The sequence below is a fragment of the Clarias gariepinus genome, chromosome 1, assembly GCF_024256425.1.
Source record: "Clarias gariepinus isolate MV-2021 ecotype Netherlands chromosome 1, CGAR_prim_01v2, whole genome shotgun sequence".
NCBI lineage: Eukaryota > Metazoa > Chordata > Actinopteri > Siluriformes > Clariidae > Clarias > Clarias gariepinus.
Window position 1 is genome coordinate 40,049,600 of NC_071100.1, and position 22,092 is coordinate 40,071,691.

The 22,092-nt window shown below is 37.5% G+C and overlaps 3 protein-coding genes across 3 annotated transcripts; all 3 read left to right on the forward strand.

Moving 5' to 3' along the window:
* Positions 1–357: 357 nt before the first annotated feature.
* On the forward strand, positions 358–3,629 carry LOC128531375 (PX domain-containing protein 1-like). Its single transcript, XM_053505193.1, has 5 exons — positions 358–488; positions 1,418–1,505; positions 1,593–1,701; positions 2,803–2,892; positions 3,054–3,629. The coding sequence occupies exons 1-5, from the start codon at positions 463–465 to the stop codon at positions 3,080–3,082; spliced, it is 342 nt and encodes a 113-aa protein (XP_053361168.1). The 5' UTR covers positions 358–462; the 3' UTR covers positions 3,083–3,629.
* A 1,409-nt stretch (positions 3,630–5,038) lies between these two features.
* Positions 5,039–6,573, forward strand: opn4.1 (opsin 4.1). Its single transcript, XM_053498878.1, has one exon. It carries the CDS (start codon positions 5,039–5,041, stop codon positions 6,536–6,538), a length of 1,500 nt encoding a protein of 499 aa, XP_053354853.1. The 3' UTR covers positions 6,539–6,573.
* Positions 6,574–8,430: 1,857 nt separating this feature from the next.
* tmem53 (transmembrane protein 53) lies at positions 8,431–11,832 on the forward strand. Its single transcript, XM_053500316.1, has 3 exons — positions 8,431–8,712; positions 10,417–10,520; positions 10,609–11,832. Exons 1-3 carry the CDS (start codon positions 8,658–8,660, stop codon positions 11,293–11,295), a joined length of 846 nt encoding a protein of 281 aa, XP_053356291.1. The 5' UTR covers positions 8,431–8,657; the 3' UTR covers positions 11,296–11,832.
* The last annotated feature ends 10,260 nt before the right edge of the window (positions 11,833–22,092 follow it).

A 22,092-nucleotide genomic window follows, 5' to 3' on the forward strand; every position in this document is an offset into this window, starting at 1 on the left:
ATCAAAGATACAAGGGGATCCCAAAAGCTAGGTGGTTATAATGTTTTATTTTTTGGTGTGGCTGCTTGGTGTAACTTTCAGTCCACGGCAATATACTGGTATTATACTGAATGTAGGTGTTGAATGCACATTAAAACATAGTGAGGTAAAAGCATGAGGCATCATTTGAAATCTCACTACTAAGGCAAACAAAGTGTAACCAACGTGGTGTCTTCAATCTCCATGTTTCCCATAGACACGCAGGGGAATGTTGGAATACTTCCAAGCTGGAGTCAACCAAGATTAACACTATACACGTACAGGGTAGTGCACCGTGAGTTCTAACAAACAGTGCTGGTTATTGTGTCTTAGTCTTCCTCACACAGCACATGGAGAAGGCACGTAAATAAATTCCCTGCACTAATCTGTTAAGTGTCCTTTTGTACTGAACTGTGCAACATTTCCTTCCCTATAAAACATTACATGAAGTTATCACGAAGTGGACTTGGGTAAGTGCTTCACTTTTCCATGTTATTTGTTCTAACTGCTTATTTGTGATTAGGTTTCGCAAACAAAAGTTGTTTCTTAAAATTTCTTCGAAAATCAGATTACCACACTCTTTAGACCAGCAGTATGCATATTGTAGATAGTGTCAGGTTTTTCATAGAAGCCTGTGAAACAATTGCCTAAATGTTAATGTGCACATGATTTAAAGAATTTCAGTGGGCAGCTTGAACAAAGATTGGATTAAGTTAAGGGTAAATCTCCTGTGCAATTCTTAAATATTTAATGTTGGAAGGGACATTTTTACCACTGGGAAAGGGTCAGGGTAGAGTGCGTTTAATGCTGGAAAAGGTTTTTAGCAAAAATATTAAGACATCTCGAGCACTTTATTATCTCTTGGCTGAAAGAGAGAGAGAGAGAGGAAAGAAATACAAAAAGATGGTGAAAAAGATTGGTCTTATCAGTGAACACACTTCAAAAAGGTATTCATAATAAATATTTCATCGACTTTATTTAAAGTAAAATTAAATTTGACATTGAAATCAGGAACCATATCTAACCACCTAGTTTACCCACTAACCCATCCACCGCCCCAGTACAGAAGGTGCTCTGGCCAATGGTTTTCCTGCTGCCAGTGTGAAAGCACCCTTAAAGTTCCCTGATCAGTGCTTTGGTAAAGATTCTAAAAAGAAACCATTAGGGACTTTCCCAAAAATCCACAGGCAAGCATTTAGCTTTTAGTTTTGGATTGTAAGGTACCGAAGTGTGAATCGTCCATCACTTCCCATGGGCAAAAAGTAAGGTGTGTTCAGTCTACAGTATAATATATACAGTATAATAAGGTGGAATTATGGTGATTTACAGTAGATTGTACAAATTCCACAGAAATTGTATTATTTCTTTAAATATTTCTTTATTATTTTTTTCTTTTTAGTGTGCACCTTATGGAATCAACAATGACACAAAGCCAGTTGGACGAGGTGGAAAAATTACTAACCAGTATAATCTGCATGTTTAACAAGGTATAAAAACCATGAATTAATCCATAAGTTTTGATTTCTAAACACTCAAAGACATTTATTTTTTACTGAGGTTTTTGTCTTCCTCAGTATTCCCAGGATGAAGCATTGCTTGCTTTCGTCGAGGAACCCCTACCTGAGCAGGCTGTAAACGTCGCCTACGACTCGGATCAGCATTTCAGTCCTGTCTCAGAAGCAGGTTTGTCTTTATATGACTGCTTCACACATCTAGGACAGTAAACAATGATGAGATGGTGCTCTGTAGTCAAACACAAAGCAGATTTAATGTACTATCATATCACAAAAAAAGGTACACACGCCAATATTTCGTAGGCTGCATTTTGCTTTGATTATGGCACGTATTTGCCATGGCATTGTTTCTATAAGCGTATGCAATGTCACAACAATTATTTCCTTCCAGAATCACATTTTTTTAGAGCTACACAGTTGTTAAGTTCCAAATTCTTCGAGTTCTCTTCGCATTGAGAGTGTGAAAATGCTCTTACTTTCACTATTAAACATAATAATGAGTTCTACTGCTGGTTTATTAAAATTAGATTTCAATAAAAGTTGAAGTGATCTCCGTTCATAATCATTTAAAATTCCTTTTTTTTGACCACATTTCCTCCTCAAAGATGTTTCATCACTATCATGAGTGCATCAGTTAGGGTTAAATAACTTGTTGCCAGCTGATCCAAATTAATCACTGCATTAATGTATCCAATGGATAATTAATGTATCCATTGTTTGCTCATTTAAATCCAGGTGGTAATTTATTTTTCTATGCACATCATATATTTTCACCACAGAAAGTTGCTGGTGGTGATAGTTTAATAAACAATGAAACATCATAGTTGATCTATTTATAGTTGGTATTATTGCTGTGGAACTTCCGTGGAAAAAGCAGCTTCTCTCTTTTTTTTTTTTTTTCCACTGCAAGCTTGTCATGCTACTTGTCATGTTACTTTACCTCTGACTATTGCAGAGTGTTGCTACTGGGGACCCTTCTACTTCCTTAACGCTAAATAAAATCCTTACAGAAAGCATCACCATATTAACGATTACACATTTTTTTATTATTAAAAATATTTTTTAAGTGTTTATTATTATGTTTAAAGAGTCTGCCATAAGATTTCCTGTAAATAAGGTGTTACTTATGATAAGCTAAGTATAAAAGAACAAGACACTATAATTTCTATATTATCTACCACTATAGAAAATAAATGAACATCTTTTGAGAAAGTAGAAATTATCATTTTGTTCAATACTTATTATATCTGATATTGATTTTGCTTACCAGATGTATGGAGCTCCAATGGATTCTGCTTGGCCAACACTGAAACGATACTTTATGATGCATTTTTATTGAAGGAACGTGAGAAATCGAAATGTGAGTAAGACCACCGACCCCAAACATCTTTCCGTAAAACTGACCGTTTTAATTTAAAGAGAGAGCACATTTGAGTTTATGGGCTGATATTTTCTTAGACACGGTATTACAGAAAGGGTTAGCTTGGCACTAGATCATGAGATCAAATGTTTACCTTCCAGGTGCCGACATGGACACAGACACGATGTGAGAGGATGTACGATGAAGTAACTGCTAATTTGATGATTAATAATATTAGGCTACATAACCTAGATCATCTTCATTATATACTCTGTATACACTGCCTGGCCAAAAGTTTGGACATTCCAAGAATTTATTAACTGCTTTTAGCTTTGATTAGTGTGCACAGTGTGGTGCTGAATTCATGTGTCAAAATGAGATCTCATGTTCCCAGAACCACACGATTTGGATGCTGGAATATGTCTGTTCCATCACGGAAGAAAAACTCAGCAGATGTGATAACCTGGTCAATCACCTGACTTCATTTAATCACCACATAGTGTTCCTGAGCCTAGACCTGACCAACTGAAGCAACCCCAGATCATAACACTGCCTCCAGAGGCTTGTACAGTGGCAACTATGCATTATGGGTGCATCGTGTTATGCTCTTCCCTTATTACCCTGACACACCCATCGCTCTGGAATAGACACAATCTGAACCATCTGATCAGACCACATGAACTTTTTCCATTGCTCCAAAGTCCAGTCTTTATGCTCCCTAGCAGATACTGTAAGTGTTTTTTTTTATTTCCCCCTGAATAGTCTCACTAACAAGTGGTTTTCCATATGGCTCTTGAGTCCTGGTCTTGTAAGTTCTCGTCACAATGTGCATGTGGAAACACTCTGACTGTCACTATGAACATAGCTGTGATTTCTACTATCATTTATTTATTTATATTTTTATTTGCATCTTTACTAAGCTTTTAAGTGATCTCCTCAAATTATTTTTTTCTGACTACAATGTTAAAGGGTTAGGACAGTGCTTGCATGTATTGTACAGTTCTTAACCCAATTCCAGTCATTTAAAATCTCCTTAATAATTTTTTTTTTTTTTTTTGGCCAGGCAGTGTACCACAAAGTATTATACACTGGCTGCCACCTTCTGGTTAGTCTATGCTTAACTTCTTTTAAGCAGGGAAATTTTATCCCTGCTAATCTTTTTAAAAGCCTTGTAATACTTACTCACTCACTCACTCATCGCCTATACCACTTTATCCTTTATATAGGGTTGCGGGGGGCCTAGAGCCTATCCCAGTAGTGTTGGGGCACAAGGCGGGTACACCAATCCATTTTGTAGGATGCTGTTTCAATTGTATTTATCATTCCTATACACATTGTTATAAATGAATAAACAATAACATCACTAGAACTAAACTAAAAATGTCTATCTTAATCTCTATACATTAGTTTATTGCCAATTACATTTGTAAAATCATAATTATAATGGCAGATTTCACAGACTTGGATTTTGGAGTCATGGAGAATATCCACATGTTCAGATGACTAAGCATTTTTAAAAAAAATAAATCATGTTAATTAAGGGAACAAATAATTTGCTGTGCGTTTTGTTCTCTGCATAATTGATTCAGCTTACCACAGTTACTTAAATGATCTATTTAGCGTATTTAGTTTTTCCATTTGTGCCACTTTAGGGTGTATATTTTAACCTGAACCCAAATAGGAGTGACAGTTAGTCAGTTAATGACTCCTAAAATCTATAGTTTTCATGGACCACTTTTCCATCCTGCTCTAAGGATCCAGTTCTTTGCCAGATGATTTGTGCAGTTAAAAAAAAAAAAAACCACATATTGAAGGTAAATGAATGTGTCTTAACTTAATGTGTCTTTTTGCACGGGGCTTCATCTTGAGTCTGTTTCTATTTAAAATCTCCATTCTAGGTGACAACATCAGTCCATACACGTAAATCAGACTAGGGAACACAAATCAATGCCATCCTGTGAGCAGTGATCGATACATATATAAAAAGCTAATGCTAGAGCCATTTTTGCTCAGGCTGAAAGCAGGACGAGATACCATTTTTACAGAAAGTCTTATTTTAGGGCACATTCATGTCATTTATTATTATTATTTTAAATATACACTATATTTTGGACCTTTCCTGGTGAACTTCTGCATTACCAAGATCATGAGCCTCCACTTAAATCAGAGTGAGTATCTCTGCCACCCGGGCAATTCTAACTGCACGGCCGTGTTTAAGGACTCCCTGAATGCTGAGAACCATAAGACGCAGCATGTACCACACCATGGGCCGACCCCCATCCTACATGATGAATTTGCACGCCTGTTTTCTACTGTGGATGTCCCGGATCACGTTCACTACATCATCGGGTCGGTCATCCTTATGGTGGGGATCACAGGTGTAATAGGAAATGCGATGGTTATTTATGTGTTCTGTCGGAGCCGCCCTCTACGTACACCAGGCAACATGCTGGTGGTCAACCTGGCTGTGTCTGACCTCTTCATGTCGCTCACACAGTCGCCTGTGTTCTTTGTGGCCAGCCTGCACGGACAGTGGGTGTTCGGCGAGCTTGCATGTGAACTGTATGCCTTCTGTGGTGGCCTCTTTGGTATCTGCTCCATGATGACTCTAACTGCTATAGCTGTCGACCGCTGCCTCGCCATAACCCAGCCTTTTGCTTTGCTGGGACAGGTCAGTCAAGGAAGAACTGGTATAGTCCTAGCTCTGGTGTGGTTCTATGCTGTGGGATGGAGTCTACCTCCTTTCTTTGGATGGAGTGCATATGTTCCAGAGGGACTCCAAACCTCCTGCTCTTGGGACTACATGTCGTTCACGCCATCGGTGCGTACCTACACCATCCTTTTGTTCATTTTTGTCTTTTTTACCCCTCTGAGCATTATCGCTGCCTGTTACTTGGCTATCTTTCAAGCCATTCGAAAAACACAGATGGAGGTAAGACGGCTTAACTCAAGTGAGACACATAAGATTCTCGACTGCATCAAGACTGAATGGAAAATGGCTAAAGTGGCCCTCTTGGTTATCTTTTTATTTGTGATTTCCTGGTCGCCTTACTCTGTAGTGGCTCTCACAGCCACAGCTGGCTATGCCCACGTCCTCACTCCTTATATGAACTCCATCCCTGCGGTGATCGCTAAAGCCTCTGCCATCCACAACCCTATCATCTATGCTATTACACACCCTAAGTACAGACTAGCTATTGTGCGCTATGTTCCACTTCTTCGCCTTATCCTGTGTGTTGGAATGAATAAGCACTCATCCTCCATCTCCACCAGTGGCACCTCTTCTCATCAGACAGCCCTAACCAGCCAGCATGCCCTAGGTGTCCGGATCAGCAATGCCACACATGGTACCTGCCGCTGGGGGAAGACAAGGCTGTCCTCTGCTTCTGACACAGAGTCCTGCTGGACAGACAGCGAGGCTGATGGCTCCAGTACCAACTCTTTGCCTTTCTCCAGACGCGTGTCTACAGAGATCTCTTCAGACACTGCAATACCTCCAGATCAGGCTGGCATGAGCACAGGAATTGGGCTGAAAATGGTGAAGGCTGACAGAGTTAGCAGCATGCCTGTGCCCTCCATTATCTTGGAACCAGAGGGAGGAGTGCTTTCTGACAGTAAATCTTTTCTTCTATCGGGTAACAACTGAAAGGGCCTGGTGGTTGTTCTCCTTAAAAAATTGTTTCTCTGTATATGGTGTAGTTTTAAGGATGGGTAAAATGTGCTCCAGTTCTTCCTGTTACTCATATATAATTTCACTAAATGTATAGGATTAAATTATATTAGTTGTAAAAACTCCTTGATGATTGTTTTCCAAGCATTTGTTTTTATAACTCTGTGGTGCACATCAGTATTTTCTTTATTTATAAAACCTGTATAAATTTTTTTTTAAGCTGTCAACCATGCCTACTTAAGCTTGACTACAATGCAGTTAGAAAAATTCCTACTTAAAGAGCAAATTAACTAACCCACATCTCTATTCTCATGTGTTTTTTCATTACACTCTTAAGCATCATCAGATGCCAGATCATAGTTTGATCAAACGTAGAAGAAGACTTGCTGATAAGGGACTAGAACACTGTAATGTCATGTCATTCTATTATAAATAAAAAAATGTATATGAGGCTAAATTAAAGCAGTCAGCTCCACAGCTGCACTAAAACAGTCTCTCATTTAAACGAAAAGCCCCAACCTTGCAATGCATTACAATATACCTTTTTTCACAATGAATTATTTTTACTGTTTTTTTTTTTCTTTTTTGCAGAAACTTTAATGGCAAATCTATAATTGCCAGTGGAGTTCAGTTAGAGTTAGCATTACAAGGGATCAACACCAATGCTGAAAGAATGGTCAGGAGCGCCATTGCTGATTTGTTTTGCTTTGTAATGAGATCCCAGGAGACTTCTCACTGCAGGTGTTGGCCAGTATTCATTGTTATCTTGAAGCGTAAGGAGCATAATGCAGTTATCTAGGATTATGTGCTGTACATTTCTATGAAGGTGGTTTATCAAAAGCATTACCTTATCTGACTCTCTGTGTGATATAAAAGGAGCTATTTAATTTGTTACACAAAGCAGTTAATTCAACAACTTAATGCTTTGGACAAGTTGATTTTAATCACAAGTCCAGAAGGAAGGAGTGTGTCTAGTTGTGTATTAAGCGCCATTCTCTCACCAGTAAGAATTTCCTTGAAAAAAGTTTATATGGTTTGTATATAATAATAATAATAATAATAATAATTATTATTATTATTATTATTATTTATTTATTTATATTAAAAATAAACATTAATTAATTAATTAATTAATTAATTAAGTTTTTAATTAATTAGTTTGTTTCTTTGAAGAAGCCCTTAAATGATATATATACATTACTGCACAATGAAATTATTTTCTTTACATATCCCATCCTTTTGGGGTCAAAGTGAAAGATTAGCCATGATGCAGCAAAACTGGAGCAGATGGGGTTCAGGGCCTTGCTCAAGGGCCTGATAGTGGCAGCTTGATGGAGCTAGGGCTTGAACCTCTGACATTTGATTATTATTATTATTATTATTATTATTATTAGCAGTAGTAGTAGTTTATTAGTTTCCTATTTAAAGGACTTCTCAAATTATCTGTGTAGTACCAAACAATGTGATGAAAAAGATGAACACTGGTTGTGATAGGAAGGTGTCAGAACACATAGGTTATTACTGTTTTGGGGGACCTACTCAATATTAGGCGGGTAGTCATTCTGTTATGGGTGATCTGTGTATATTGATCATGTTTTACAGATTTTTTTGTTGCATCGAGTAAAATGTGATAAGTGCACCTGTAACTCAGTTGTTTCATTTTTCATTCATCTGTCTAGAATCAAATATTAATATAGCATCAAGTAGCACAAATTGTCACTGAATAGATTTTAATTCTGAAATTCAGGTATTGTTTATAAGACATTCACAGGCCCAGATTTTTTTTTTCTCGTTTCAATTTGAACATTTTAATTAAACCCTGAGATGTATCTCTAATGCCTCCATGCTGCCTATACCCGCGCACTAAACAGAGTACTACAGTACTGGATGTGTAGTGCACTACGTGTACAATGAGTGCGTAATCGGGATTAAGCCTGAATCATCACCCGGAAGTGTAAAGGAGAGAGAGCGAGCGAGCTGTGTGCTGTGCCGTGTGACTCGCTGTCACTGTGGTGCGGTACATCAGGCAGGTCGAAGTGAGGCTGCGGCTCGGTTTCATGGCAGTCAGACCTGAAGGATAATAACGCTTCTCAACATGGGAGAGGATGTCATGGACTACAGCATAGTGTTTCCGGAGCCCGAGGTCTCAGGTGAGTCGGAGGTGATGTCCTAGTGTTGGCGCTAGCAGCAGGCTAACAGGAGCAGGTTCGGCGGGTTCGGCTCTCCCCATGGCGTTATTACGTCACAATGTAAAGTGGGGATGAGAATCACCAGTCACTTCCCGATACGATATTATCGCGATACTTATGTGCGATTCTGTAAGCATAGTGGGCTCTCAGCAAATGGATTTAATCCGTTCCAGAGGCGAGTCTTTAAGGTGGAACGCATATCCCCAAAGGAAATATTTAACCAATTTACCAATATTAACAATTTCCAATACTTAAATTATATTTCTGAATATAAAAAACAATCAAAAGATTTAGAAAGGACTTGTATATGAATAAATTATAATATTAATAGACAATAAACCTCACTTAACCTTAATTTATTAAACCTCTTGTAACCTGCTGCTTTAAAAATAAAACTGAAATTGCCTCCCTTCTCTTCTTGCTGCTGTTCTTGCTAATATTTTTGGTGCTACAGTATGTCTTCACTAATCTTGCACTAAATGCAAAATGAAATTTTTATTTATTTATTTATTTGTATAGTATACTTTTGAGTAGCTCACGTGTATTGTACAAATGATAGACATTGCATACACCAGTTACCAATATTTGCAATTATATACATTATTGTAAGTGAATGTATAAAAAGTAAAAATGTCCAAAGTCTGGTTAATTGAGTGTGGGGATGCAGAAGAAACAAGTCGGCCTTAACGGAATCAATGAATCAGTCCAGGAGCACGTTGAGAAAAAATGGCTGTCTTGTAAACCTGTCCTGGTGGTGAATACTGTAATCCACAGTCCGATACAGCTCTGAGACAAATTGACGTGCAGTAAAAACCATGCAGCGTTGCATTTTAACAAGGTCAGCTGAACCTGCTCTGTCACTGGGGTTTTCCCTCGCAATTTGGAGACGCAGTTTTGTGAGAATATAATGCGGAACCAAAACACCAAACCCGTGTTTTTCGTGTTTTTATGCTTTACATTGTATATTTGAGTCAAAAGTGTATAACGCCACTATCTCATCTACGCAGTTTGACTCGCCATGAGACAGGGTGTTGGGCATTGTGAGGCACCGCCCGACATTCCACGAAGTTCCACAGGGTCTGCAAGCTTCTGCGAGGAAAAAAGCATTTAATTAAACAAAAATTAAACGTTTAATTTTTTTTTTCACATGGAAAGATTGGAAATGTAATCACTACGCCAAAACTGCAAAAACTTCCAGTAAATAGCGATAACCCATACTTGAGGGCCCCTTGTGATAACACATAAGAGAGATACGGGTGTAAGTCTCAACATGTCAGACTTACAAACGAATCCGACTTATGAACGTGCTCCTGGAACGGTACTCGGCCATAAGTTGGGACTTGCTGTACATGACCCTAAAGGTTCTTCAAAGTTATAAATTACTATGTTTACTAGGCTTCATCATCTTTTTTTTTGTTTTTGTTTTTTGATAAAAGCGTCTTGAAAGTACAGTATTTATTTGGACAGTAGTATATGTTGAAGCATCTGTTATTCTATTCCTTAATCAAACGCTAATGATGAAGGTCTTGTGTTACTGTGAGACCTCTGATTTAAAGTTGAACAGAAATATAAAATATAAAAAAGAACAGATCATTTATATGGTGTTGGACATAATAGAACTTTTAATCATTCATTTTCTTTACTGATGTTGTTCTCTTTATTTAGAGAAATACTGGGACAGATCGAAGCAGCCAGTGGTTATCCTATTAGGCTGGGCTGGCTGTCGGGACAAGTATCTCTCAAAGTACAGCTCGATGTATAACGAACAGGTAAGCTCTAAGCTTTGACCAGTCCTTCTTTAGTTCTGTTTTACTTTACATGTGCACGGTATAATCTATGTTATATGCCATATTTTAGGGTTGTGTAACTGTGCGCTACACAGCTCCCTTGAAGACGGTGTTCATCTCCGAATCGTTCGGTTACAAGGAGCTCCACAACACGGCACAGAAACTGTTAGAAATCCTGTATGACTACGAGGTGGAGAACAACCCAATCTTCTTCCACGTGTTCAGCAACGGTGGCTTCATGCTCTACCGCTACATGGTGGAGCTCCTGCAAAGCCACAAGCAGTTCAGCTCACTGTATGTTGTAGGCTCGGTGATGGACAGCACTCCAGGGAACCAGAACGTCCTGGGCGCCCTACGAGCTCTCAAAACCACGCTGGGTCCAAAGGTCAACGTCCTGCTGCGCTGGCTTCTCTTGGCTCTGTTCGCTGTTTCTGTGGTCCTCCTCAGAGTCGTCTTATACCCCGTGACCAAACACTTCCACAAGAACCACTACGACGCCATGATGGATCGTCCAGCACCTTGGCCTCAGATGTACCTCTACTCCAGAGCAGACCAAGTGATCAGGTATAGAGACGTAGAGAAGATGGTTCAGTCGCTGCAGGAGAAAGGGGTGTGCGCCGAGAGCTACGACTTTATCACACCGCCTCATGTGAGTCTGTTCCGAGACTGTCCTGAAGATTATTCTAACAGGTGTCGGACATTCCTGAAGAGCTGCATGAGTAATTCTGAGGAGATGTTGATGAAGAAAAGTCTGTGAATTTCTAACACTTGATTGGTGGACAGGGTTGGGTAGTATGGCAAATAAATTATATTATGGTACTAAAACTTCAAGATATTGTCATGATACATAATATCTGTCATGGTACTTTAGCACCAACAGACTGCTTATTTTTTTTGAATGGATTTCAATTCTAGAAAGAAATTTTAATTAAAAAAAAATAAATGTAATACTCATTTACAAAATAAATAATAGCATCATGTTAGCTACTGATGGTAAAAGAAAAAAAGTGCATCAAACTAATTTGTACCTTTCCTGTAATTTATGAATATTAATGTCACCAAATTGCCTAAACCTGCCATATCGAATTAAACATTTTAATTGATAAACTACTGTAAAGTGTATAAACCCCTTATTTGTTTAAACACCACTTATTAACCTTATAAAAGTTGATATAAGGTTTTACTGCTTGAAGTATTGCATTTGGTATTTGTCTGTTAATGTAAATTAAAAGCTTTTAATTTAAGATTATTTTAAATCTGCCAAACATTCTTGTTTCTAACTTATGTGCCTTCCTGAAATAAAAACTCATTGGAGTACCCATTTGCGTGTTCAGTGTTTGGAAATAAAAAGGTAAAAACTGAACTATATCTTACAAGCTGGACATTATGAAGAAATCTATCCAACATAATATGATGTTTATCTGTACTGGAAAGAGTGGAGAGCAGCTGCCCACATTTTAAACCAGCCATGGTGGCACTTTGAGCAAGAAAACAGTGAGAACATTATCTTAAACAACTTGTCTCCTTAGTAATTTCTGCTAAGTCTTACAGAATTGACCCTAAATTGACCGTTTTTCTGTTCATGGCTAATGCAATCTAGAATGCTAACTAGCGTCTAACACGAGGCTGAACCCGAAATCCCTCTCAAAGTCCTGGTCAAGGGCACTACTTGGTGTCTATTCTAAAGTTGAATAAGTGGAAATATAAAGAGAAATTCATGAGATTTACAGGACTGTTTACCACCTCCATGATTTATTCTCCTTACCTTTTGACTATATCGTATATGTAAAAAATTTAAACCTACTTTCAGCCTGTTAATTAGACTGTCTGTAGGTCACCAGCCTCACCAATTGCGGTTAGTTTGTTCCACCAGTGATGAAAGAATATGTTGGTGGAGCAAAGTAACTGGTTAAATAAACAAATCAGATTATAAATTTATAATAGATGGTGTTGTATAAAAGCAATATCACACTTAAGGTTGTGCTGTTGTACTCAGTATCAGCATGGCTGTGAGGTCTTTTGTATTCTTGCTTCAATGCTGATTTTCAGCACAACAGCATGACATCTCTTGTGATATTGCTTAATAAAATACCAGTGGTGCTATAATTACGAATCAATCAAATACTTTCTTGAATACTTCTTGATTTTCATGAACCACTGGCGTATAGCTTTAAAGCCTATCCTGGTTGTTCTGGACATAAGGTAGTAATACAACCTGTAGGGAATTTCCCTATTTTTAGTTAAAGATTGCGAAGAGCTCCGTTTGTGCTTGCTTTGTTTCACCTCTATGCAGGTCAAATCCACTTTTTAACCAGCAATCATGAGCAGCAGCTCTTTGAATTGATCACACATATCTTCCCATCCCATGCCTTGAACTGTCACGTTTGACATTTCGGAGTGAGCCATTGGCATTTCTCTTTCCAGACAGCTCACCCTGTTACTTCATGTATCATTTAAAGGTACTGATAGGGCAAAGAGTTTATAGATGCACTTAGACAGATGAACATCGCTTATTGGAGTGTACCGGGACTAGATTGTCCTGTCTGGGAAGACGTCTAACCCAAACGGCTAAAGTAATTCAGATTTGTCCTGATGTCAATCTAGACAGGTCACATCTCTTTTTATCTCAGAAAAAACTTAACAATGGAAAGCTGTATGGGATTATTGTCGGTACTTATAAATCTTTTTCCTCTTCATGAAAGTACGGGTGTAAATAAAATTTGGTCAAATATACTGTAGTACGTCGACTTCACCTATACTGGCTTGACTGTACTGTTTTCAACAGGGGGTGCCATTTCTCTTTTTATCTCACTTTTACACACCATCCTGTACATTAAGCATATCCCCTTAGAGATAATAATAACAATATCAATAACAAATAAGAGGCATTTTGTTTAAATGTTTTATTTATTTGTAATCTGAAGAATTATGGATAGATCTGATAGAAAGCCCTAACTAGTTATGTGCAAGCTTTGAATTTCTAGGTAAAAGTAAGGTAAAATTAGGTAAAATTCTCTCACTAACACATTGTCATCTATACCACTTTATCTGGTATACAGGGTTGGGATGGGGCTTGGAGCCTACATTATCCCTGGAGACCTAGGGCACAGGGTGGGGTATACCCTGGCAATTTGGGAACATTAATTAGTCTAATCTCCATGTCTTTGGACTGTGGAAGGAAACTGTAGGAAACCCACCAAGCACCTGCAAACTCCATCCCAACAAGGGAATCGAACTCAGACCCTTGAGGTGCAAGGCGACAATGCTAACCACTAAGCCACCGTGCTGCCCTGAAATCCTGTGTTATTAAAAAAAAAAGTATGTTGACAAAAAAGTTTTGGTTCATTTCTTTGTCATTTCATGTCAGTCTCACGTCCGACACACAAAAAAAGATGAACGACTCCATTAAATTTATAGCTAAAGTAAAAAGCAGCTTCCCTGGCCTTCATGCTAAACAGCTTATTACTGAATTTCATTTATGTGTCACATCTGTGTAATATACAGCACACCACATTGGTAATGCCTCAAAAGCAAAAAAAAAAAAAAAAAAAAAAGTGTGGAAATTGCCCTCAGAGTTAATGAAGTCTCACAGTGTGATGTGAGGAAATTATGCTAGAAAGGGGTCGCCAGGCCTCTTCAGTCTCCTCGGCCGTGCAAAATGGCTCCTGTCAGGCTCCGAACATTAGTGAACGCTCACACAGCAAGCTGGCCATAAAAAAAAAGAAAAGATTTTAAGAAGTGGTTTTGACAGTACCATGTACAAGTTTTTATGATCTGGGAGGAAAAGCAACAGCAAAAAGGTTGTGTTCTGTAGGATGCTGTCACTGGTTATATTCCACAGAATGGAATAAACGTTAATTAAAAGAAAGGAAGGTTACTCAAAACAATGTTTTCTTGATACTGTCAAGGAAGACCATGATGGTTCATTTTAATAAATTTTAAGCGAAAGCTACTTATTCGGTTTGAATACACACCTTGGAAAAGCAATAATATATGAATATGGATATGGATTGCCCAATTTCCTGCAGATACAGTATGTACGGACACCAGATCTACGAACATTCGTATGGTAGATATAAACAAATCCTGGAAGTAGTTCACGTGTATTGTACAAAAAAATAAAAAAAAAACATTGCAGTGAACCAGATACCAATATTTACAATTATATACAATATTTGAATGTAAGTAAATGTATAAAATGTCCAAAGTCTCTGGTATGTTGTGGGGGGGAAATGAGTTTCAATAAATCAGTTTGGGAGCATGATGATAGAAAATGTCTGTTCTGTAAGCCGGACATGGTTATTATTATTATTATTATTATTATTATTATTATTATTATTATTATTATTATATTTGATGGTGAATAATCCTTATTAATTTATTGAAACAGCTCTGAGACAGAATTGTCTCACATTGTTTATTTTATGCTTTACATTGTATATTTGTGTCAAAGCTGTATAAGACTCACTTTGTCGAACTTCTGAACAAAATCGACTTATGCACATGCTCCCAGAATGGAACTTGCTCATCGGGGGCTTACTGTATACAGCAATAATAATTTTTAATTTAATGGGTAAGGTTCAGGGCTGATGGTTTATGGATTTCCAGAACAACAGATTTCCTCATTTGGGAAGCATAGCTTATAAAATGTGAAGTGAATGATGATTCTGGCTGAGCTGACCCGGAGCTCACTGCAGTCATTTCCGTGAACGTAAATTGTGTGGAACGTCTGATCCTTGAAAATCGACAGATAACTTGTCGCCAGCTTGTGGAAGAATCTGTCTATGAGAACTGTACACACAATAATTCACCAACACTACTTGCACATGACAAGAACTCAGATGGGAGTTATTGTCACGTCCCTCATACAGTACTGACCCCGCTCCAAGCCAGTTCCACATGTTTGGACCATTAAAGGAGTTCCTAAGAGACCGGTGTTTCAGACATGAAGCGGGCAGTCTGATTGTGGCTCTGGCGTACTGAGAAAACTTTCTACCTTGATAGTATCCAAGCACTACTGAAATGCTGAAATAAGTGCATTAGTGTTGCTGGGGATTATATAAAGAAATGAAGGTAATTGAATTTTAAATTTAAATTGAATTTAACTCACTTCAACGTAATTATTTTGGAGTAACACTGCCAATAACAAAAATGTTAAGATAGTCAAGGAATCACAAAATGTAAATAGTTAATTAGCTAGTGAGAAAGAAAAAAAGTTCAACTTTTAATTTATTAATGAATAACATCAGACATTAGGGTCTGTTATAAATTCATTCAAAACAACTATAAACAGTTGCTTCCACATCAGCATCAGCGTGTGAGTGTGAGCCAGAAGTTTGGCATAAAACAGAAAGCTTTTGGAGAAGAAAAGATAAAACCGAACTGTTTAAGTAGACAGATGAGAACTTAACTTGTAGGTGTTTGTTGTTTTATTAACAGATTCATAGGTTTTATATTTGATTTATATAGAACATCTGTATTGTTTTGACTTGTTGATTTGTTATGTCGAAATGATGCACCTTAAAATCGTGTGTTTTTAAAATTCAAGATTCAAAGAACTTTATTAATCAAAGAGGGAAATTGCTTATACTTGGTTACAGTTGCTTACAGTCATTTACAGGAGGAAAAGGAAAAGAATGAATATATGATTATTAAATTAATACAAATTAATGAATTAAAAAAATAATAAATTAATTAATAAATTAGTATTAAATTAATACAAATTAATAAACAAGGGCCGTTCAAGTCAAATCAGGACTTGTGATGAAATTTCTGATAAATGAAGGATTAAAACTGAATAACATTTACGGATGACTTCAAGCTCAATATGCTGATGTGTCCATGACTGACGATTCCAGCCGAGGTGGCTCGCAGCCCACCGCAGTCGTTCTTGTGAACATTCAACGAAACGAATGGAACACCTGATCCTTGGGATAACTTGGATAACAAATCGATGGATTTTGTGATGAATTAATGGAACTTGTCACCAACTTGTGAAAGAAACTCACCTGATTGTTGGAACTGAACATACAATCATTCACCAATACCACCTGTATGTTGTAAGTAGTGTTTTACTTTTTTATATTTCATTAAGCCACAACCTGATTTCGGATAAGTGGTTGAAGATGGATGGATGAATATTTCATTAAGTTATAATGTACAACTTCCAAATGCTTACCTGTATTTGGAAAGCTTTTTTATCAGACTGGGAAAAAGCTTCTTCTCATTTGTTATGCCATTAGTTGTTTTGTCATGATACTGTACACTACTTCTGGAAAAAGCTATTTATATTCTTGATATTAAAGCTCCATACAACTTAAACATTCGTGCAAATATTACTTATACAGTACATATACACCATGTATAAAAAAAAGCATACCCAAGTTTACACCTTATCATGTTGACCCAAAATAAATGTTTTCTTTTATTTATTTATTTTTACAACTCTTCAATGTTACAGTGCAGACTGCTGGTGTTTGATGAGCTTATGGCATTCTGCAATCTTCATCAATAGATGGCACTGTCAGCTAGCCGTAGTGTGTGTTCCCAACAATGAGCTCTGTTATGGAAGCTAAAAAGACATAGATGCAGATTCTGATCCATCTGCCGAGAGCAGCAAGGTGATGAACAATACTCCAGAAATAGAGATTTCCCCAGAAACTCCAAAAGTAAAAGACTAATTGGTTTTCCTTTCACTTTCACGCAGGTGCCTGGTCCAGATTGGTGAAAATGTCCACTCCTTCTGGCGTGATTTCGAGAAGATATAATGAACGTCAGAAACATTTTGGGCAGTAGGGCAAGAAAACAGGATTATTATTAACTAAGAAAAAGATGATAAAACATGGAAAAAGTTTCTATATTTAGGAGGAGCATCTTTAAAATATATGCATGGATTTATTATACTGATTAATTAATTAATTCATACATTCACGTTTTTTATTTAAAAAAAAATATTTATCTATGTCTGTCCCGCATTTTTGAATGATCTAGGAAAAGTGTACTGTCAAGATCCGGCGTCTCACATCGCAACAGTGCCTTCAGTTCCATTCCTGCTCTTATTTGATGTTGCTATTGTTTATGCAAAGAGAAATCTGGAGTACAGTGTCGATGTACTGTATATTCCTCATCTCCTTTATATTGTGCGACGCCCGCTCAAAAGACAGAAATTTTGAATGGATATTCACATCTTTTATAATTTTGTGAAAAAGGTAACAAAACTACTTACAATATAATATAATATAATATAATATAATATAATATAATATAATATAATATAATATAATATAATATAAAACACATTTTTCCTTAGTTTTTTTGTCACTGTACACTTGTGGAGCTAATATTAAAAAAATATTGATATTAGTCACGAACAATATATTATGGTATTTCAATAGTCCTATTAATATAATAATGCATATAAAGGGTAAAAAGGTGTAACCATTTTTAAGGTCATGATCTCGCCTTCCTAAAGCAGTTTATGTCACAACAGCATATTTTAAAGAATCTTTCAGGTTTAAAGGTCAGATATGATTTCCTCTTCCAGCCTCTCTCGGCATCGGTGTCATCTTTTGTTTTCTAGCCTTGAGCGTCTGGTGTCAGGAAACAGACGCCACACACTGGCCCTTGTTTGTCCTCCTGCACTGGCCACTCGATGCTCTCTCAGTAAGCCAGCGGGGGGGTTGTGGTAACACCGGCGGCTTTTTTTCCTCCACACCTGTTTTCGGCAGAGCCGCGGTGTAATGGAGCTTCAAGTCACACTTTCTTCCTCTAATGAGCAAAGCATCCCACCGAAGCAGCCCAAGGCCAGCAGCCCCCCTCCGAATTCGTAATGAAAGAGGGTGAGGGGGACAGGGTCATCTCTGTCATCTCTGCTTTGACAAACTTCAAGCGCGCAACTGATTGAAGAATCGAACACTCAGGAGGAGAGAACAAGTTTTTTTTTTTTTTTTTTTTTAAGGCCAGTCGTCCTGCCTTCTACACCCCCCACCACATACACTCCACTTCCAAGGCATGAAAAAAAAAACAAGAGAGAGGAGAGAGGCCCTCGGTGCGAGCAGTGTGGTGTGAGCGCGGCCTTGTTCAAAGTGACTGTGCTTCACAGAGCGGCTTCAAGCAAGCACCTCTGGCTCCTTACAGGCAGCCGACCTGGCAAGCGCCGAGGCCCCAGCTAATGCTCTGTCAAATTAGACTTACAAAACAAAGCCGGTGCCATCGCACATGCAGGTATACACATACACTCACTCACACACACATACACATGCACAAACATTGCAAATACCGGGACGATGCCTTGGACCACGCGTGTAGGCTACATGCATGACAAAGCGACGTATGTGCTGTGGGAGAATGAAAGCATGCATGCAACCTGCACACATGTGTGAGGATGGTATGACAGTTCAGGCACACACAAATAGTACTTTGGCATGAGGCTTTCTATGCGTGGGATCATGTATGTGTATGTGTGTGTGTGTGTGTGTGTGTATGCTTAATTTGACAGCGGGGGGTGCGGTGCATATAGGGTGCAGGAAGCGAACGCCTGTCTAATGAAGGCGAGAGGAGTAGTCTTGTATGACAGGCCTCCGGAGAGAAGGACTCACAAAAGAGACGCAGACGAAAGCAGCGGGGCTTTTGATTCCGCCGTGCGCCTTGACATTCCCACTTCCCTTATTCTCCTGCCGAAAGCAAATCCCTTTGTTATCTGTTCTGTACAAGACGGTCAATTGTTCTAACAAACAACAACAAAAAAATGAACATAGTGAATATTACAGTTACAGAAACTGAATTAGAATTGATTTGATATAATAGGCTGCTTCAGGCTATTTTTTAATTTGATGAGTTTCAAATGCTGTATAACGTCATATTATTATTATTATAGCATGACCATAAACCAGCACTGATGGTCACGCAATGTTAGACTGAGTCAGCTTTCTCCGAACACCTGGTTATCTAAGTCAACACGACAAACCTTGACACTTGGCATCGTTAGAGACGGCTATAATTTTTATACACGCTACTCTGTACGCGCAGTTCGCTATTCAGCGAAGAGACATCGAAAACGTATATATCATATTTTGAAAAAGCCATCATCCGTGCATGCTCTAAATAAAAGTAACCTTTGCTTCTATACATCTGTAATCCTGACATTATAATAATCTTCTTTGTGTCCTTAAGAGGATAGGAGTGTGTTTAACTTTGGTCCCATTAGTAAAAAAAAATCTTATGATTTATGCAGTGGTCGCTAGACTAATATCTTTAGAATTTTGCCCGCGAAGCCGATTCATCTTCAAGACTGATGAGAGGAGGTTGCTCTCTATGCAAAACGCATTAGGGCCCAAATGAGGAGTCTATTACTCAAATCTGGCTGATAATTCGTTAGTCAGAGCTCACTAACTAAGCAGATTTAGGTATGTCATTGTTATCATGAGGATGATGATGATGATGATGACCATGAGCCGTACTTCTCGGAAGCATCGCTTGATCATGACTTCGGAGAGCCCCAAGATACACATCGTTTATCTGCACATCTCCTTACTGCCTCGCCACACACTCTCTCTCCCTCTCTCTCACACAGCACAGAAAATACACTGGGGACTCATAACAGAACTGTTTGCAGGAGCACGGCCTATTCATCATAGGTTAATTAACACATAAGGCTTTTATCTTTCTCACTGAGCAAGCTGCTTTTGCTTTCCTCTAGTGCAACTGGGACTAAATATGGACTGACATAAGGAAAAATAAGTAGTGACTTTTATGAGGCAGGAAGGCTTGAGGGAAGATAATTTAAACAGAGGGAAAAAAAAGGAGTGCTATGTAATGATGTAGAAATGTTGGAAATAAAATAAAGTGCCTGTGAAGCTTTGGAATAGGGATGATCCTGTGTGCTTATTATTACTATTACAGTATGTATATCGTGTTCCACTCAATTGAACTAAAAAGTCTAAACTAAAACTGGCGAAATGCTGGATTTGAGCTATACAGGACAGAAAATGTCAAAATGTTAAAATGCAGGAAGTGTCCAAAAAAATTAATAAATACAGTATATATGAATATAACAGGACATGATGTTATAGGAAAATAATCAATGACACGTTGGTGTGATGTGAATGGAAACAGAGCTGCTATTTCCTCCCTGATGGTGATTATAAAAAAAAAAAAGAAAAAGAAAAAAAAACGCACCTTAAAAAATGCCTTTACCCTCTTATATCATGGGAATGTGCCGTATATTATTATAATGTTTAAGAGTTTGTTTAAATTAAACAAACCATGTGCAGCTTGTCAGGTTACTCTCAAACAAACGACAAAGCTCTCAGTGATTCCTGTGTTTCAAATAATGTACAGATTTACCACTGACTGTTGGAAATGTTGGAAAACTCTGAAAATGTTTTTTTTTTATATAAAATGCTAAATTCACATCTTCTTACTTGAACACGTCAACACTTACACAATATGTTTCTGTGAAGCATCTACCATAGACATCCATGTGAAAATTATAGCTATTATACAGTAATCTGACCAATCACACTGGTATATTAAAAAATAAAGTTGCATATATTATTATTATTATTATTATTATTATTATTATTATTATTAATAATAATAATAATAATAATAATAATAATATTATTATTATTATTATTATTATTATTATTATTATTAGGATTAGCAAGTTATTATAATATTACATTAGAACAATTTAAGCAAATTAAGATATAAACTGAACTTGGATTTTTTTTATATCTTTCTATATTTTTTTGTCAGGATAAAATGCACATCTTTAAAGCCATGAAGCTTTTTTTTCTTCTCTTACCAGTGCTGATCAGAGGCAGAATACAAGCGAAGTTTGACGCACAGAGAAAATGTGTTTAGTTTAAGCACTGAGTGGATTTCTCTTTCACCCATGAGGTAATGAGCACCTTCTTGGCATGTTATGCTGACTCATTAGGAAACGGCTGAAGCGCACTTCATCTTTCGAATGAGGATGACACGCGGTCAGAACGATTTGGCACAGATCCTGAGAGAAAGCAGATTTCTGTCAGATTGATCATTTCAATAATTTACACTAATATATACATATATATTACATTGACTGCTAGATCCCTAAATATACTGTATGGGTCGAATTAGGCTAACTTTCTCATCATCACATAGTACTGGCACTTACTGACTAACCCTGCTGTTTCGCTCTGACTGTTCCTGGGTTTCTGTCGGAGTGTGACTCATTGTGAGAAACCACAACATGACATGCTTTTATGGGAAAATAATCAACAACGTCCCATGATGAGATCCAGTGTGAAGTGAAGTTTTTTAAATAGCAATTTCATATAGCAGCACATGAGCATTTTTTATTCCCCTTATAACACAGCAATTTGCCAAGTGTTAAAATGTTAAACAACAACTTGCTTTATAATTTGTATATTTGATGAAAATTATACCTTTTATGCCACTAAAAATCAGCAACAATAAAAAAACACACACACAGCTCTATGTTTTTTTTTTGAGTTACAATGTGCTACTGAAGTCTACTAAACAAGCATCTTCTCATAACAATTAAAAA

Bases quoted from the DNA above. Each gene is read 5' to 3' on its own strand.
- opn4.1 (XM_053498878.1), top strand. From the start codon at position 5,039: ATGAGCCTCCACTTAAATCAGAGTGAGTATCTCTGCCACCCGGGCAAT.
- tmem53 (XM_053500316.1), top strand. From the start codon at position 8,658: ATGGGAGAGGATGTCATGGACTACAGCATAGTGTTTCCGGAGCCCGAG. The intron at 8,713-10,416 runs GTGAGTCGGAGG...CTCTTTATTTAG, and splicing joins TCCGGAGCCCGAGGTCTCAG to AGAAATACTGGGACAGATCG. The intron at 10,521-10,608 runs GTAAGCTCTAAG...GCCATATTTTAG, and splicing joins GCTCGATGTATAACGAACAG to GGTTGTGTAACTGTGCGCTA.
- LOC128531375 (XM_053505193.1), top strand. From the start codon at position 463: ATGAAGTTATCACGAAGTGGACTTGG. The intron at 1,702-2,802 runs GTTTGTCTTTAT...TTTGCTTACCAG, and splicing joins CAGTCCTGTCTCAGAAGCAG to ATGTATGGAGCTCCAATGGA. The intron at 2,893-3,053 runs GTGAGTAAGACC...TTTACCTTCCAG, and splicing joins GGAACGTGAGAAATCGAAAT to GTGCCGACATGGACACAGAC.